Source organism: Mobula birostris, chromosome 6 (assembly GCF_030028105.1).
Source record: "Mobula birostris isolate sMobBir1 chromosome 6, sMobBir1.hap1, whole genome shotgun sequence".
In the NCBI taxonomy this organism is placed as follows: domain Eukaryota; kingdom Metazoa; phylum Chordata; class Chondrichthyes; order Myliobatiformes; family Myliobatidae; genus Mobula; species Mobula birostris.
The window spans coordinates 69,202,885-69,220,773 of record NC_092375.1 but is presented as its reverse complement, the minus strand read 5'-3'; the positions used below and the strand labels follow the sequence as shown (position 1 = coordinate 69,220,773).

Here is a 17,889-nt window from a genome sequence, read left to right as displayed (position 1 = left end):
TTGATTGTTTGTAATAAATAAAAATAAAACTATTTAAAAGAGAAGTCACAGTGGGGGGGGGTGTTGGAGAGCAAATGATTGGCGCCCTCAGACTTTGGACTGTAATAGGTGACTTGCAGAATAATAAATATGTTATAATGTAGCTCACCTATTACAGACCAAAAGTCTGTTATAAGTGAGTTTTCAGAGTGACATATTTATCACGTGCTGGTGGGTCTTCTAGTAGTCTCACCACTCTTGCTGCACTGGAACTACAGCAATGCAACATTTAGTATTGTCCGCGTTGATCTCTCGCAGCGCGAACTGGGCTTCCGCCTGTTCAACCCACGCGGTAGCATGCTGCTTCCAAACCTCCGGCAGCCTCAGAGCGACTGCGTTGGTCGACTTGCCGTTGATTAATTCTGGAATCGTCCGAGAGCATCGGGGTCACCAATGTAGTATTTTTTTGTGAATAAAACGTGCGAGAATCGATTCATCTGCTGAACAAAAGCCGCAGCTCTTCCACTACAAAGCAACCAAAAGCAGTCGCTGTACGTCGTTACGTCAGACACCGGCTCTTAAATGCTCAAATGGCGGGGTGTGCGAACTATGTGGAACAGTTCCTATTATGAATATGTGTCATCTGTCACCCATTATATTACTACACACTCCCCTCCCTCTACCTTATTTCTCCCTCTTTGTATGACATTCACATGTCATACTCTTCCAACTCCACCCAGCTCACCTCCTCTGCCTGTCATTGCCATCTTACTCCATCCTTAGTCCACCGATTGTCACTCTCATCTCTATCCGGGCCGTCTCACCTTCTCCATTCTCAGTCATGGCCCGAAATGTCGCCCATTTCTTTCCTCCCACCAGTGTTGCTCAATCCGTTGTCGTCCCCCCCCCAAAAAAAAACCAGCGGACTGTATCTTGCACGTCTTTTACTTCCTTTTCTCACTGTAATATGAAATATCTTGTTAAGTGTCTACCACTACTAATCTAGTCATCCAAAAACGAGGTCCTTAGTCATGGCAACATGATAGGACGAAGTCTAGCTTGGTACAGAGATCGGAACCCGAATGTTCATGTTGTCCAATCCCGCAGGGTTCGTCCGTGTGCGCTTTCTGTTAAAGTGTATTTTATAAAAGAAGTGGCAGGACCAGTGGACAATTATTCATTGCGTTGCTGGAAATACTCAAAATGTGAGGGAGCAGGAAGAACCCACCAGCTCCCCCACCACACAAACTACTCAATGCGCAGGCGCGCTGGTACTCGCGCCTTTCCGGTATTGACGTAAGTTTGACGCATGCATGTACAGTATTCGTCTGCTCGGGAAGCTGAGTGAGCCTGCTGTCTGTTGAACCGGTCGTTATGAAAGCCATCTGTGTGCTGAAGGGGAGCGGTGAGGTCACCGGGACCGTTAACTTAGAGCAAGCTGTAAGTATCGCGCTGCAATCGAGCGACGTGGAATTGGGGCGAGCTCCAAGTAGGTGTTTTAATGCGGCCTTTGCTTGATATTGTTGGCGGCTCTGGTTCGGTGCACCGGCTCTGGACCTACTTGCAAGCCAGGCAGCAGGTGAGACTGGGTGCTGGAGGCGGCTTTCCAGCGCGCCGCTGGTTTCAGGAATGTCCCATGTTCCGCTTTCTGCACCTACGATGGGTAGGGTGCGACCCTTGGGCTTCAGTGTTGGCCTGGCTGAGCGACGCCAGCTGCCTTGCGCCAGTGATGCTGCGCCACTCAGGAACGATCGTCTTCCTACTAGCGTCCTCTTGTGTTTTTTTTAAACTTGTTAAGAGTTATCAACAGCAGTTTTTGATAGAAGCAGACGACGAACTAATTGGAGGGAGAAAAATACAGAATCAAGGAATAACTATTTGAATCCGAAATTGGCTCAGTGGCATTCAGCAAAGAGCGATAGGTCCATGTCGGAAATACTCGTTCAGGCAGTCGAAAGTCGAGGTCATTGCCATATGCTTAAGCACAAATATACTCCAGTGCAATGAAAAACTTGTCTTGCCGCAGTTCTCAGGCCCATAGTATCATGTCAGTAGCATTCACAAGAGGAAGGCTAAATATACGCAGAACACATAGAGCAAAAAGTCAAATTTTAGTGCAAAGTGTCAGAGTTCCTTACATGTAGTGCGGGTTAGTTCAAGAACCAGTGGTTGAAGCGAAGTAATTGTTCTTGAACCTGGTGGTGTGGGGGTTAAGACTTCCGTACCTTCTGCATGTTGGTGGCTGCAAGAAGATAGCACGACCCAGGTGGTAGAGGATGTTGCCTCTCAAAACCACTCAGAGCTTTTGGACTATGTTCTTTTGGACATGTGCCAATTTGATAGTTAAGTTGCCAGCATTTGAATGCCCAAATTATAACTTGTTCGTTAATGATCTAGGGAGCCTTTTTATGCAGATTGACTAACTGCAAAATAGTAATACATGATCTTGCATGTGCTTAAAATGTAAGGTATATACTTTATTAGCTTGTGTTTGCAGCAGAGACAGAGTAAATTGAAGACCAAGGGAGGTGTCAGCTTTGGCCTGGTGATGTGCTGGGTGGGGGAGGCAGTGTCCATTACATGCTGCAGCTTCAGATATTCCTGCACCATGCAACCAAGCAGGATACTTTCAACAGTATATCTGTAGATGTTTGATCCATGGCAAGTCAAACTTAAAATAAAGATGCTGATGTAATCTAACTGGTATTTTTTGTGGCTGGAAGGGTGTTTTAGTGAAGTTCCTTTGAGCTTCTAAGTGATTCTTTGCGATATCTCTTGATCTAAAAGTAGGTGATGTACAATTTGTAGATGATTCTAATCTTGGCTGTGGGAATTACAGTGATGAAAGATTTAGAATGCTAGAACTGATGTCTGTTCAATTGTGCAGAAACATCACAAGTGAAGTGACTAGTGAGATAATGCATTTGGGTGGTCTGAACCTAGAAATGTATATAATATTATTTAATCCACAACTTGTGTTTTGTATTGGTTGTAGTATTGCATTGAATTCAGATATTTTCTGTAAAGGGTCCAGAGAAAATGCAATTGGACTAGAAAGCTAGCTATGAGGGAAAAACTGGAACTTTAGAGACTTGTCCTTAATGTATACTCCATTTTCCTTGGAGGGATACAACTTGAAAGTAAATTGCATAAGGATTAGAGAGATGAGAGGGCAAGAAAAAGAAAAGAGGGATCTGGATTGTTGGTCAAATGATAGAATGGATAAAAATTGATATTATTTCCAAATAGTTCTTGGGTGTGTACTTTGAACACACCCAAGAGGTGCTGACTGAGTGCTGGAAGGTGAGATTCTTTATCCATTGCATGGACAGAACGAGCCAAGTAGTATGCTCTGTTGTACATCTTCAGTGGTTCTCCATTTAAAGTTACAATTTAGTTTTGACCTTTGCTCATTAGATGTTCTGACTTTTTGCTTAGTCATGCTGTGCAAGTCATCATGAGTATTAAATCTCTGGATACAGAAAGGAACATCATTGACAGCCTTTTGTTAAAATTTCTTTATGCAGGAGTGAGAACCAATTAAGCTTGATTAACTTGGTTTTCAATGCCATTTCAGAGTATATCAGATTTTTGCTTAATAGTGGAAGCAATGATTATTTCAAAATCACTGTTGCTTTGTACATGTGCCAATTTGATAATTGAGTTGCCAGCATTTGAATTCGCGGATTGTAGCTTGCTCAATAACAAACTAGGAAGTCATTTTTTTCTTTGATGCAATTGACTAACTGAAAAATAATACATTTTAAGCACACACAAGATCATGTGTAAGTATACGTTAATAGTTTGTATTTGCAGCAGAAACAAATTGAAGATCAAGGGAGGTGTCAGCTTTAGGTTTGGTTTTGTGCTTAAGCCTCTCAAGAAGAACTGGAGCATCAGAACTGAACAGTAACAATCCAGATTGTTTGGGTAGGATATCAGAGGCTGCATTTCTCTGCCCCAGTAAGCGGTTAGTGATTCTATTATGCCTAACCTTTGCGTTGTGACCAACAATCACCTTTCAGCCAAAATCTTACGAGCTGTTTAAGTTTAGACTGTTCAGAAATTTGTTGCTGTGCTTGCTAATTTACAGTAGAGACGTAGAGACTAGACTTTAAAGGTGTTTAAAACTTCCGTAAGTGGAACTTCACACAGAGAGTGGTGAATCTGTGGAATTCTCTGCCACAGGAAACAGTTGAGGCCAGTTCATTGGCTATATTTAAGAGGGAGTTAGATATGGCCCTTGTGGCTACGGGGATCAGGGGGTATGGAGGGAAGGCTGGGGCGGGGTTCTGAGTTGGATGATCAGCCATGATCATAATAAATGGCGGTGCAGGCTCGAAGGGCCGAATAGCCTACTCCTGCACCTATTTTCTATGTTTCCAGTTGTAAATGGAACTTTCAAATACAGTGGATTCCAGATAATTGGGACATATTGGGCCAATTAGCTGACGTTTCATGGAAATAGTTAAAAAGGTATAAAAATGAGAAACTTCTGTTTAACTGAGTAACAAATTAATATTTAAATGAAATACAGAAAAAATTAGAACATTACCAATACTGCTGCAGTACTATAAAACAGTATTAGTTCCTAATACTTATCGACAGTGGAATTTAGCCATGTCGCGTTCTTTTGACTGTAAATGGGCTGCTTTCATACAATGCTGTTGGCAGTTGTATCCTCAATCTTGTGCATTCAAGATTGTCGATACCTTCAAGTTCTTCGTAGTTTCTAACTTGCTGAAGTAGTATAACAGTTTCATTTTCACTCCAGCTGTTTGTCATCTCCTTGCCTGAATGCTTGAAACTGCAATGAGTTGTCTTACTGAATTGCCTTGCTGCTTATTTCTCCAACTGGCAGTGACAAAAATTGCTGTTTTTTTTTAAACACAAACACATATAACTGACACTATTTTAAAAACTGTTTGCTTGATGCATGGTGTTTTCTTAACAGCCACTACCTGAGGCTAGTTAGAAACTGGCAACATTCTCCTATCCATTTAAGTGGCATAGCATCCTGAATTAACGAGGGGAGTCCTTTCTATTTTCTCAATTAGGTTTTTGTTCTTTAAAGGCTGTCCCAAGTAAGTGTCTGCCCAGATGAACTGGTGGCCCAATTAACTAGAATCCACTGTATTTAAGTTTTGATTTTATAAAGAGACCTGAAATCCAGTATTCTAGGGCAAATTAGTTCTGAAGCCTGTTTTGACGCACTTCCTGGCATTTTTGTATCCAGCACCATGGTAGTACAGAGGTTAGTGTAACACTATTAACAGCTTGGGCCATTTCACAGTTTGGAGTTCAATTCCTGTGCTGTTTGTACATCTCATGAAATGCATGGGTTTTCCCGGGGTGCTTGGGTTTCCTCCCACAGTCCGAAAACATACCAGGTAGGTTAATTGGTTATTGTAAATTCTCCTGTGATTACCGTTACTTGGGTTTGTCAAGAGTTGCTGGGGCAATGTGGCTTGAAGAGACGGGAGGGCTTATTCCGTGCTGTATTGCTAAATAAATTTTTAAAAGGTTGTTTGGGTGGGGTGGACTTCAACAATGCACCAGTTTTTAATTAAAGCTGTTGACTCCAACTGCACTGTTCATCTTGTAAGGTTCCTAATTCTGTGCTAGTTTTGTTTCAGTGCATAGTGGTTTATGAAGTACTGCAATTCTTTTTTTGGTGGGGGGGGAGATGAGAAACAGTGATTTGGAAATGGCAAGCATGTTGGTTGTGGGTAAGTATTTTGTATACATTAACGATTTGTTGGAATCTTAGCGACTTGGTAGGTCAGCATGAAACCAATGAAAATGCAGCTTCTGCAATTGCACTACAGATACAGTGCTGTTCTTGTGTCCAAGTGTGATTTTGTTTGTGAGCCATGCTGTCACTTAATATCTAAAATGGGTTGAGCCTGCTTCACAGCTTAAAACCTGGTATGATCAAAATACTGGTTAAGTATAATGGCCACATTGCTTCAATAATTTACTCATTATGTATTGAGAAAATGCAAGGTGGGCATGCTTGGGAGTTTACAGTAAACTGCTGCAACGTTTTAAGAAGAAAATTCTGGGCTTGTATATCTGTTACTGAAAACATGCTTTTTAAGCTTACTGTTTTGTACTCTGACCAATAATTTCCAAATATTCCTATTTGCTGTTGCCATCTTCCAAGTGGCTTCATGTAATTGAACAATACTGACCACTTCTAATCTTGATTTTTGAAGAGAGAATGAGTTGAATGTTATTCACAGTGGCATGAATGAATGAGAATTGTAAATAGATCGGTATTATTATGCATTTTAATAAGTTCTTTCAATTGCTTCCAATTTTTTTTTGTATATGGCAATTAGAAACTTATTAAACAGGCTTATTTGTTTGAAATGTATTTTAATGTTTTGCTATCCACTTTAGAAATAGTTGTTCAATTATGGCTTATTATCTAAACTGTAATGTAACATTTTAAAATTTACAGGTCAGGAAGGAATGAATCTGGAGAATCTGTCCTTATAAACATCAGTTAGTGGTAAGACCAGATGTTAGTAGTGAAATTAGTTCCTTAGATGAGAAAGCTTTAAGATTAGAAATATAAAGATGCTAAGAAAGTTACAAGAGCAATTCAAATTGTGTTAACTACCTTTCCCCTTACACTGCCCCCAATTATTTTGTGTTACAAATAGTGGATTTGGGTTAATTGGACCAGTACATTTTGGCCCAATTTGCAGCTGCCTCAATTAGCCAGTTTGATGGAAATAGTTAAAGTATATTTTTTAAAAAGTACCATTTAACTGTGTACCATTTAATACAAATTGTGCATTTAAATAAATACAGAACAAATCAGAATACTGCTATAGCATTATAAAACTTGGTTCCTAATAATTACTAATGGAGGAATTCATCCGATGTATGATACCATGTTCTTTTGGCTGTGAATGACAAAATCAGCACAAACATCTAGTGCAAATAATGGACTACCTTCACGCAATGTTTTCAGTGAATGAATCCTCCAAATTTTTTGCAGTTCCTAACGGAAGTAGTGTAATAGTTTCATTTTCACTTCTGGCTATTTCTAGCATTTCCGATCCTGAATGCTTAAAACTGCAGTGAGCAAAACAGTTTTCAATTGTCTTGCTTACTTGCCAATTATTAGTCACAAAAATCACTGCTTTTGAACACAAAACACACACAACTGATGCTATTTTAAGAACTGTTTGTTCTAAGCACAATGTGTTGTTGAATGGCCACACCAATGCACGTGATGCACTAGTAAGAAAATGTTCAGCAACAGTCTCCTCTCCCAACCAGTTAACATAGAACATAGAATAGTACAGCACAGTACAGGCCCTTCGGCCCCCAATGTTGTGCCAACCCTCAAACCCTGCCTCCCATATAAGCCCCCACCTTAGATTCCTCCATATACCTGTCTAGTAGTCTCTTAAACTTCACTAGTTTATCTGCCTCCACCACTGACTCAGGCAGTGCATTCCACGCACCAACCACTCTGAGTAAAAAACCTTCCTCTAATATCCCCCTTGAACTTCCCACCCCTTACCTTAAAGCCATGTCCTCTTGTATTGAGCAGTGGTGCCCTGGGAAGAGGCGCTGGCTATCCACTCTATCTATTCCTCTTATTATCTTGTACACCTCTATCATATCTCCTCTCATCCTCCTTCTCTCCAAAGAGTAAAGCCCTAGCTCCCTTAATCTCTGATCATAATGCATACTTTCTAAAACAGGCAGTGTCCTGGTAAATCTCCTCTGTACCCTTCCCAATGCTTCCACATCCTTCCTATAGTGAGGTGACCAGAACTGGACACATTACTCCAAGTGTGGCCTAACCAGAGTTTTATAGAGCTGCATCATTACATCGCGACTCTTAAACTCTATCCCTCGATTTATGAAAGCTAACGTCCCATAAGCTTTCTTAACTACCCTATCCACCTGTGAGGCAACTTTCAGGGATCTGTGGACATGTACCCTGAGATCCCTCTGCTCCTCCATACTACCAAGTATCCTGCCATTTACTTTGTACTCTGCCTTGGAGTTTGTCCTTCCAAAGTGTACCACCTCACACTTCTCCATCTGCCACTTCTCAGCCCACTTCTGCATCCTATCAATGTCTCTCTGCAATCTTTGAAAATCCTCTACACTATCTACAACACCACCAACCTTTGTGTCATCTGCAAACTTGCCAACCCACCCTTCTACCCCCACATCCAGGTCGTTAATAAAAATCACGAAAAGTAGAGGTCCCAGAACAGATCCTTGTGGGACACCACTAGTCACAATCCTCCAATCTGAATGTACTCCCTCCACCACCACCCTCTGCCTTCTGCAGGCAAGCCAATTCTGAATCCACCTGGCCAAACTTCCCTGGATCCCATGCCTTCTAACTTTCTGAATAAGCCTACCGTGTGGAACCTTGTCAAATGCCTTACTAAAATCCATATAGATCACATCCACTGCACTACCCTCATCTATATGCCTGGTCACCTCCTCAAAGAACTCTATCAGGCTTGTTAGACACGATCTGCCCTTCACAAAGCCATGCTGACTGCCCCTGATCAGACCATGATTCTCTAAATGCCTATAGATCCTATCTCTAAGAATCCTTTCCAACAGCTTTCCCACCACAGACGTAAGCTCACTGGTCTATAATTACCCGGACTATCCCTACTACCTTTTTTGAACAAGGGAACAACATTTGCCTCCCTCCAATCCTCCGGTACCATTCCCGTGGACAACAAGGACATAAAGATCCTAGCCAGAGGCTCAGCAATCTCTTCTCTGGCCTCGTGGAGCAGCCTGGGGAATATTCCGTCAGGCCCCGGGGACTTATCTGTCCTAATGTATTTTAACAACTCCAACACCTCCTCTCCCTTAATATCAGCATGCTCCAGAACATCAACCTCACTGATATTGTCCTCACCATCATCAAGTTCCCTCTCATTGGTGAATACTGAAGAGAAGTATTCATTGAGGACCTCGCTCACTTCCACAGCCTCCAGGCACAACTTCCCACCTTTATCTCTAATCGGTCCTACCTTCACTCCTGTCATCCTTTTTTTCTTCACATAATTGAGAATGCCTTGGGGTTTTCCTTTACCCTACTCGCCAAGGCCTTCTCATGCCCCCTTCTTGCTCTTCTCAGCCTCTTCTTGAGCTCCTTTCTTGCTTCCCTATATTCCTCAATAGACCCAGCTGATCCTTGCTTCCTAAACCTCATGTATGCTGCCTTCTTCCTCCTGACTAGATTTTCCACCTCACTTGTCACCCATGGTTTCTTCACCCTACCATTCTTTATCTTCCTCACCGGGACAAATTTATCCCTAACACCCTGCAAGAGATCTCTAAACATCGACCACATGTCCATAGTACATTTCCCTGCAAAAACATCATCCCAATTCACACCCGCAAGTTCTAGCCTTATAGCCTCATAATTTGCCTTTCCCCAATTAAAAATTTTCCTGTCCTCTTTGATTCTATCCTTTTCCATGATAATTATAAAGGCCAGGGAGCGGTGGTCACTGTCCCCCAGATGCTCACCCAGTGAGAGATCTGTGACCTGACCCGGTTCATTACCTAATACTAGATCTAGTATGGCATTCACCCTGGTCGGCCTGTCCACATACTGTGACAGGAATCCATCCTGGACACACTTAACAAATTCTGCCCCATCTAAACCCTTGGAATTAATCAGGTGCCAATCAATATTAGGGAAGTTAAAGTCACCCATGGTAACAACCCTGTTATTTTTGCATCTTTCCAAAATCTGCCTCCCAATCTGCTCCTCTGTATCTCTGCTGCTACCAGGGGGCCTATAGAATACCCCCAGTAGGGTAACTGCTCCCTTCCTGTTCCTGACTTCCACCCATATTGACTCAAAAGAGGATCCTGCTACATTACCCATCCTTTCTATAGCTGTAATAGTATCCCTGACCAGTAATGCCACCCCTCTCCCCTTTTTCCTCCCTCTCTATCCCTTTTAAAGCACTGAAATCCAGGAATATTGAGAATCCATTCCTGCCCTGGTGCCAGCCAAGTCTCTGTAATGGCCACTACATCATAATTCCATGTATGTACCCAAGCTCTCAGTTCATTACCTTTGTTCCTGATGCTTCTTGCATTGAGGTACACACATTTCAGTCCTTCTACCTTACTGTCTCTACACCGTTTATTCTCCTCTTTCCTCAAATCCTCTCTGTATGTTAGATCTTACATCATGTTAGATCTATGGCTTTACTCCATGCACTTCTTTCACTGCTCTATCGCTCTGGGTCCCATCCCCCTCGCAAATTAGTTTAAACCCACCCGAACCATGCTAGCAAACCTACCTGCAAGGATATACTCCCCCTCGAGTTCAGGTGCAACCCATCCAATCTGTACAGGTCACACCTTCCCCAGAAGAGATCCCAATGATCTAAAAATCTAAAACCCTGCTCCCTGCACCAACTCCTCAGCCATGCATTCAACTGCCATCTCCTCCAATTCTTACCGTCTCTGTCACGTAGCACTGGCAGCAATCCTGAGAACGTCACCCTTGACGTCCTGTTCTTCAGCCTTCTGCCTAATTCCCGAAACTCACACTTCAGGACCTCATCCCTCTTCCTGCCTATGTCGTTGGTCCCAACATGTATCACGACTTCTGGTTGCTTTCCCTCTCGTACCAGGATGTCGTGCACCCAGTCAGAGACATCCCGGACCCTGGCACCCGGGAGGCAACAAACCATGCGGGTGTCCTTTTCACGTCCACAAAATCTCCTGTCTGCTCTCTTGACTACAGAGTCTCCAATGACGACAGCTCTCCTCTTCTCCGTCCCACCCTTCTGCACCACAGGGTCAGACTCCGTGCCAGAGGCCCTGCCACCGTGGCTCACACCTGGTCGGTCGTCCCCGCCGACAGTATCCAGGACGGTAAACTTATTATTTGGTGGAATGGCTACAGGGGTGCTCTGCACTACCTGTCTGCTCACCTTCACTTTCCCCTCTCTGACTGTCACCCAACGACCTGCTTCCGACAGCCCAGGTGTGACTACCTCCTTGTAGCTCTCATCTATAACTGCCTCATTCTCTTATAGTTCTCCCATAGTCATAAGCAGCATAGTTTCCCAAATGAAGGAAATCCCTGCTATTTTCTCAATTAGGTTTTGTTCTTCAAGAGTTGTACCAAATGAGCAGCTGCCCTGATTATCCTATGGCCTAATTAACTGAACTATATTTAAAGGTGCATAATTGAAACTGAACGATTCATCTATTTAATATGCAAGTCAAATGTCCAGCTCAATGCACAATGTCACATCTGTCACTGGACAATGTGTGGAGTGCCACAGTACAATTCATTCACCAGCACCATTGTGGAGTGTTGGTGTTAAACCCTACTCCAAATCACACATGGTGCTGAATCTAAGATATTCGGGCATTCTCAACATGTAGACTTGAAGGCAAGAGGGTGCTATTGAGTAAGGTGGGACATATTGGAAAAATAGTCTGCCAGTGAAGAAAGGAATTAATGTTTAAGTGGATGAAGAGGCAGCAATTTTTCCTTTAGAATTTATGTTGTGCTCAGTGGAGCTTGATGCATCCCAGAAAGTGGGACTATTTCGTAATGCTTCTGACTTGTAGATGGAAAGTTTTGAGATGATAGGCAAGCCATGGACTGCAGGATACAGTCTCTGACGTGCTCTTATGTAGATGCAGTACTCAGTGTGACTGGTCCAGTTGACTTGGTACTTGCTGTTGACTCTGGGATGTTGATAGTGGTGAATATGGCGATGATAATATTTGAATGTCAATGGAAATGGTTGGAGTCTGCCTTGTTAGAAATTGTCACTATTATCAATGTTACTTGCCAGTTAGAAGCCCATGCTTAAATGTTTAGGTCGTACTGTTTTCATGCAACAGAATATTGTGTTTAACATCCCCACTTCTGCCCCATTACAAGGAAGGTTATTGAAACCATCCTGAAGAAGTCTTAGTGATAGCCTGAGGCTAAGATGATTGACCTCTAGAAACTATAGCAATCCTTGTCGTAAAATGACTGCAACGACTGGAATTGTTCTGTTTTGGTGCCTATTTCAATTAATCAGAGCTCTTTGATTTCATACTTTCTTTTAATGCTGCCAAAGATGGTCATTTTCAGTTGTGTTTGGACTGAATCTGGAGCAGAGTGACCAAGGGCACTGAAGAGATTATTGAAAAATAAACGCCATTTAAAAGCACTGTTTGCTTTCCATCATTTATCTGTCTTTCCCAGCCTTTTTAAGCTCAATGCACACACCACCCCCCCCCCCCACTGGTTTATTTGTCTTAAACCTAGCTTACACAATACTTGTGCGCTGTACAGCAGCTTCAATATCAATGTGATCCTTAAGCTTGATAGTTTTAGCAGGCATTGAATATCTGGTTCATGTTGTGACAGCAAAAGCCTCAAGTCCCCATGGGTAACAATGTCCAAGCGGTTTCTGTTTTTTTGAGTATGTGGTCCATGGCATAGAAGCTTCTTTCAACAAGGTAGGAGGATGGAAATGCAATGAAAAGCCATTTTGCTCTTCTCCAGAGACCAGGAAACTTTGTATGACAGTGTAGCCACATTCTACAAGCTGACATTTTTAAAAAGTATTTTTTGCTTCTTCTCATTCTGAATGTTGATAATTTCTTCTTGTAAGCTCTTCCTGTTCTTCCACCTTGTAATGAAATGGGTTGATTACCCAGTCCAGAACTTCCAGATTGTTCAGATCTTTAATCAATTCTGAAAACCTTCCTTCAGTGACAGCAGGTGTAAGCAGTACTCATGCAAATTACCATCTGTGAAAGAGCACCATACTTTCCAAGCGGGGAAAATGAGAACATTCTTCTCCCAATGTTTTGCTTGTATATTTCCATTTTTCCGTTAAGAGCGGACACTGCATTTTTTACCTGGATTAAATTGAAGTTCTCCCCCTGCAGTTTCATATTTAGAATGTTAATTTTGTCATACAGATTAGCTAGGTATGCCACATCTCCATGTTCCCAAGCTCTTGTCAAAAAGATCACAGAAATGTTTTAAGCAGCAGCCTTTTGACAGCCAATGCACTTCAGTGTGAAGAAGCAAGCATTCAAACTCTTCATCATTGCTTTGGCATAACTGGCAAAATATTTTGCTATTTAATGGATGAGCTTTAATTTTGTTGATGGTAGATATTACAAAAGTCATGCTTGAAAAAAGTTGCTGGCTGAGGTTTTTGGCTGTGAGATGTTAATGATGAATTACACAATGGATTGCAAACAGACTTGAAATTTCTTTTTTCATAAATGCCACTAAACAAGCATGGCACCCTGTTACATGGTGCTCCGTCTGTTGCACAAGAAACTGTGTTCCTAATCGGAACAATTTTATCCACAATGTACATTTTGAGCTCCTCATAGATTGATTCTCCAGTGGTATTTGTTTTTAACTTTTTATAAAAGAGAATCTCTTCATAAACTTTTCCAATTTTGATAAACCATACATATGCCATTACCAATGTCTCATCTTGCACAGTTGACTCATCCAGTTTATCACAAATTGTTTCTTGTAACTCTATGCATAGGTGATACTCAATGTCTTCAGCTCATTGTCGATACAATGAGCTACAATTATTATTCGGAGGAATTGATCTTACAATACTGATATCCATTTTGAGAGCAGTGGTGAGCACTTCTGATACAGCAGGCATTATTAATCTTTCACCAGTTGTATGAGATTTTCCACACTTTATTATCATTTTGAAAATGTTATAAGAAGCAATGAGACCACTCAAGATTTTTTTGCTTTCCTGGCAAATAACTCGAGTGTGCAACACTTTTCAAATGCTGCTTTCATCTTCTGGAACCGGGTTAAACCATAAGTAGCCTTTTCAGGGTGTCTTTTTACCGAAGTGTTCCTGCAATAATTTTGATGGTTTTGTGGAGAGTGTCTACAAATAAGACGTGGGGTGTTGCTAATCTGACAGGAATGGAATGAACCATGCTCCAGATATTTAACATTGTATTGACGCACTTTCTATAATTTCTGTTTCTTAGCAGGATTAGAATTCAAGGTTTTAATGCCTTCAGACTCCTATAGAGATCGTGCCACACATCTTTATCCATCATTAATCGAGCTAAATTAAAATAACAAAATTAACCCAAACTGGGAATGCCTATTGGATGTTGACGATGGCAGCGAGTTGACACAGATGGAACAATGGTATTGGCAGGCAAAGGAACGGCAAGGCAAAGATGAAGGTGATCACAACAGTGAAAATTAAATTGATAAGGATTCAGGTTGGAATCTGAATGTTAGTTAGGATCAAGCTACAAGCTACCTTTATACTATTCAATTAGTGAAATTGACCAGTCACGAAAGATCTCAGTCCCCAAAGATTGTTCTTGACCACACGTGAAGCCAAGGTCACTTTGAACACCTTGAGGAATCCTCAGGGTTGGCAGGTTCACCGGTTCTATTTCACTACTAGGTTATGGCCACCACTGTATCATTGCGCAACTTTTTTTCTCTCGATTTGTAGAGAAAGTTGAGAGGATGCACTTGACTGATAAACTGTTAAATTGCATGAACTTGTTCCTTGCCACACGTCAAGGGGAACTGTTGGGCACCCTGGTTGCTAATTTATACGTCTCCAATGATGTCTGTTTGGTTAGTAAAGTTGGATGACCTTGCAGCGTTTCAGACGTTATGACGACAAGTGCTTACTGCCTCCAGAGCTAAGGTTCTTCCTGTGTTTGTTTTTTGGAAATGCCTACTCTACTAAAGATCGGTCAGTTCTCGTGCCCCAAGTTGGGGTGCTGCTTGCCACCTCCCTTAAAAGAAACTCTTGAATGCTCCCTATCTCTCCTTAAGCCCCCGTTGGGAATCACTGATTTATTTAATCAAAAATACAAGGTTAACCAGTTTGGATTTCACTGGCTGTTAACAGAATATTTTTGGACAATTGTGCACATTTTTGGATAGATGGATGTGCTATAACCATATTTTAACAGTTGGCTTAGAAGTGGCTAGTTATGAGGTACATTTCTTCAATATTACAAGTGACATGTTTTCTGGACTATGATTTTTTTTATCCAGTTCTCTTATGAATTGATGGGAGACTGGCATCCATGATGGGGGAAGTTACTATGTTACATTGTGGTGGCTCTGTTTTGAAAGTGAACTCAATTTGTATAAAATTTTCAATCTGTACCTGTGCACTATTGTTAATTTGCCACTGAAGTAGACTCTTGCTCTGTATTTTTTTTTCCCCCTAAATTTGAATGTTAAATTAAGGAAAAAAAACTTGGTCAATAATGACCCAAAATCACCAGGCTGTTTGGGGGGGGAAAAACCCATCTACTACTAACCAGACAAGTGTATTCAGAATCATACCTTGCCTAAATGCTCAATTCCATCACAGACCCCACGTATTTTTTTTTTGTCCCATCTGCTGACATACCAAGAGGTTGCAATACAGAAATATAAAAGCTGAAGCACATTTAACAGACACTTGTAGTCACCTAGCATTTGGTCAAACATAAGTCATGGAAACTTCCCCACCAACTGCACTCTATCCTCTGAATAAATATTCTGCATTGAATAACATTTGGAAGTAGAGCATGGAATAATTCTGGTGAGGTGGCATCTATATCAAGATTGGTCTGGCAACACCATTGATCAATCTCACAATATAATCTGTGGCAGTACTGTTATGTGAAGTGGAAGCTCAGAATTATCTTTCACAAGACATTGCTGACTATCAGTAGCTGAAATGTACTTTCCAACGATCTGCCCAGCAGATCTTTCGGAAATGTTCAAAGGGAAGTTGAGATTATTGAATAAAAGATGAGAATGATTATCCAGAATCTTGTACAGATGTCCCCCGCTTTTCGAACGTTCACTTTACGACACCTTGTTGTTACGAAAGACCTGCATTAGTTACCTGTTTTCGCTAACAGAAGGTGTTTTCACTGTTAGGAAGAAAGGCAGTGTGTGCCCCGAGCAGCCACGCTCCTCCCCCGGAACTGCATTCTAGCCAGCATTGCTTAAACACGTGCCTGTGAGCATCTGTGCTTTATGTCGATTTATTTTGAGCATCCGTTAGCAAGATGAGTGCTAAGGTATCGGAAAAGCCTAAAAAAGCTCATAAGGGTGTTACACTTAGCGTAAAACTAGACATAATTAAGCATTTCGATCGTGGTGAACGAAGTAAGGACAATGTGAGTTTGGCTTGTGGAAGTTGACGAAGGTGATGTTGAAGAGGTTTTGGCATCCCATGGCCAAGAATTGATAGAGGAAGAGCTAATGCAAATGGAAGAGGAAAGGATAACAATCGAAACCAAATGCAGCAGCGAACGGACTGAAAGTGAAGTCATCTGGGAACTGAATGTGAAGCAACTGCGTGAGATTTTTGCTGCATTGACAACAATGATTGCAGAAAAGTTCGACTTTAATTTTGAAAGGGTACGTAGGTTTAGGGCATATTTGCAGGATGGTTTGAGTGCTTACAAAGAACTGTATGATAGAAAAATGCACGAGGCTAGCCGTCAAGCATACTGTCGTTTTTCAAGCCTTCCACATCAGCCACAGCAGACGACGAACCTCGACCTTCAACATCAAGGCAGGCAGACATAGAAGAAAACAACAGGAATTCTGCAGATGCTGGAAATTCAAGCAACACACATCAAAGTTGCTGGTGAAGATGACCTGCCTGCCCTGATGGAAACAGACGACGATGAGATGGCACCCCAGTGCCCCACCACCCCAACCTCCAACAACTCAGCCTAACACACCACCATCAGTGTGCTCACTGTCTTCCCAATTCCGGTAAGTGATACTACACTGTACATACATTATTTCTACTTTATATAGGCTGTGTATTTTTATGTGTTATTTGGTATGATTTGGCAGCTTCATAGCTTACAGGCTACTGGAGAGAGCGTTTTTGCCGAGAATGCTTGTGTGAGATTTTCGCTACGATGGACAGTGTAATAATTGCAGAAAAGAATTTCTACTTTATATAGGCTGTGTATTTATCATATCATTCCTGCTTTTACTATATGTTACTGTTATTTTAGGTTTTATGTGTTATTTGGCATGATCTGGTAGGTTATTTTTTGGGTCTGTGAACACTCACAAATTTTTCCCATATAGATAAATGGTAATTGCTTCAGTTTACGACATTCTGGCTTACGAACCGTTTCAAAGGAACACTCTACCTTCGGATGGCGGGGGAAGCCTGTACTTGAGTTTTGGCCAAGTATAACCTAAACACAAGAAGGTTGATTTCCTTGGTCCAATGCATCCTCTAAGCTGAGCAGGGAAAAAAATGGATTCATCAGCATACAGGAATTAGATTATAAAATATAGGAGCAGAATTAGGCCATTTGGCTCATTTGGTCTGCTCAACCACTTCATCATGGCTGATCCATTTTCCCCTCAGCCCCAATCTCCTGCCTTCTCCCCGTATCCCTTCATGCCCTGATCAATCAAGAATCTATCAACCTCTGCCTTAAATATAAACAAGCTTTATTTGTATATCACTTTTTCAAACACAAGGCGGTTCAAAGTACTCTACATAGAACAAGATTTAAAAATCAAAGATCATATATCGGCCATGTATAAAAGAACAAAATCACACAAAACGGATATGATAAATGGAAGTTAATACAGGAGGTTCTAATTAAAAGCTACAGCAAAAAGAAAAAAATTCAAATCAAGACTTGGAGCTTAAAGTTGGGGTGGACTTCAGATCCTCTGGAAGATTATTCCAGATATGTGGAGCTTAGTATTGAGAGCTCATGAAGGTTCAAGAGATCAGAGATGGATTTTGGCTCTAGACCATTCAGTGCTGTATAATATTTTAACGTCAATCCTCTGATGGACAGGAAGGCAGTTTAGCGATCTGAGAAATGGAGTGATGTGTTCTACTT

At 41.6% G+C, this 17,889-nt stretch overlaps 1 protein-coding gene across 2 annotated transcripts in view; it reads left to right on the top strand.

Moving 5' to 3' along the window:
* Positions 1–1,270: 1,270 nt before the first annotated feature.
* The window catches only part of LOC140199087 (superoxide dismutase [Cu-Zn]-like), a 33,270-nt gene continuing 16,651 nt past the window's right edge, over positions 1,271–17,889 (top strand). Inside the window, exon 1 of one of the 2 annotated variants that reach the window (XM_072260576.1) lies at positions 1,271–1,419. In XM_072260576.1, the coding sequence (XP_072116677.1) occupies positions 1,354–1,419 (66 nt within the window). In that variant the 5' untranslated portion in view covers positions 1,271–1,353. Of the gene's footprint in view, positions 1,420–1,465; positions 1,559–17,889 lie in introns of those variants that run through there. The other variant, XM_072260575.1, reaches the window with a different exon arrangement.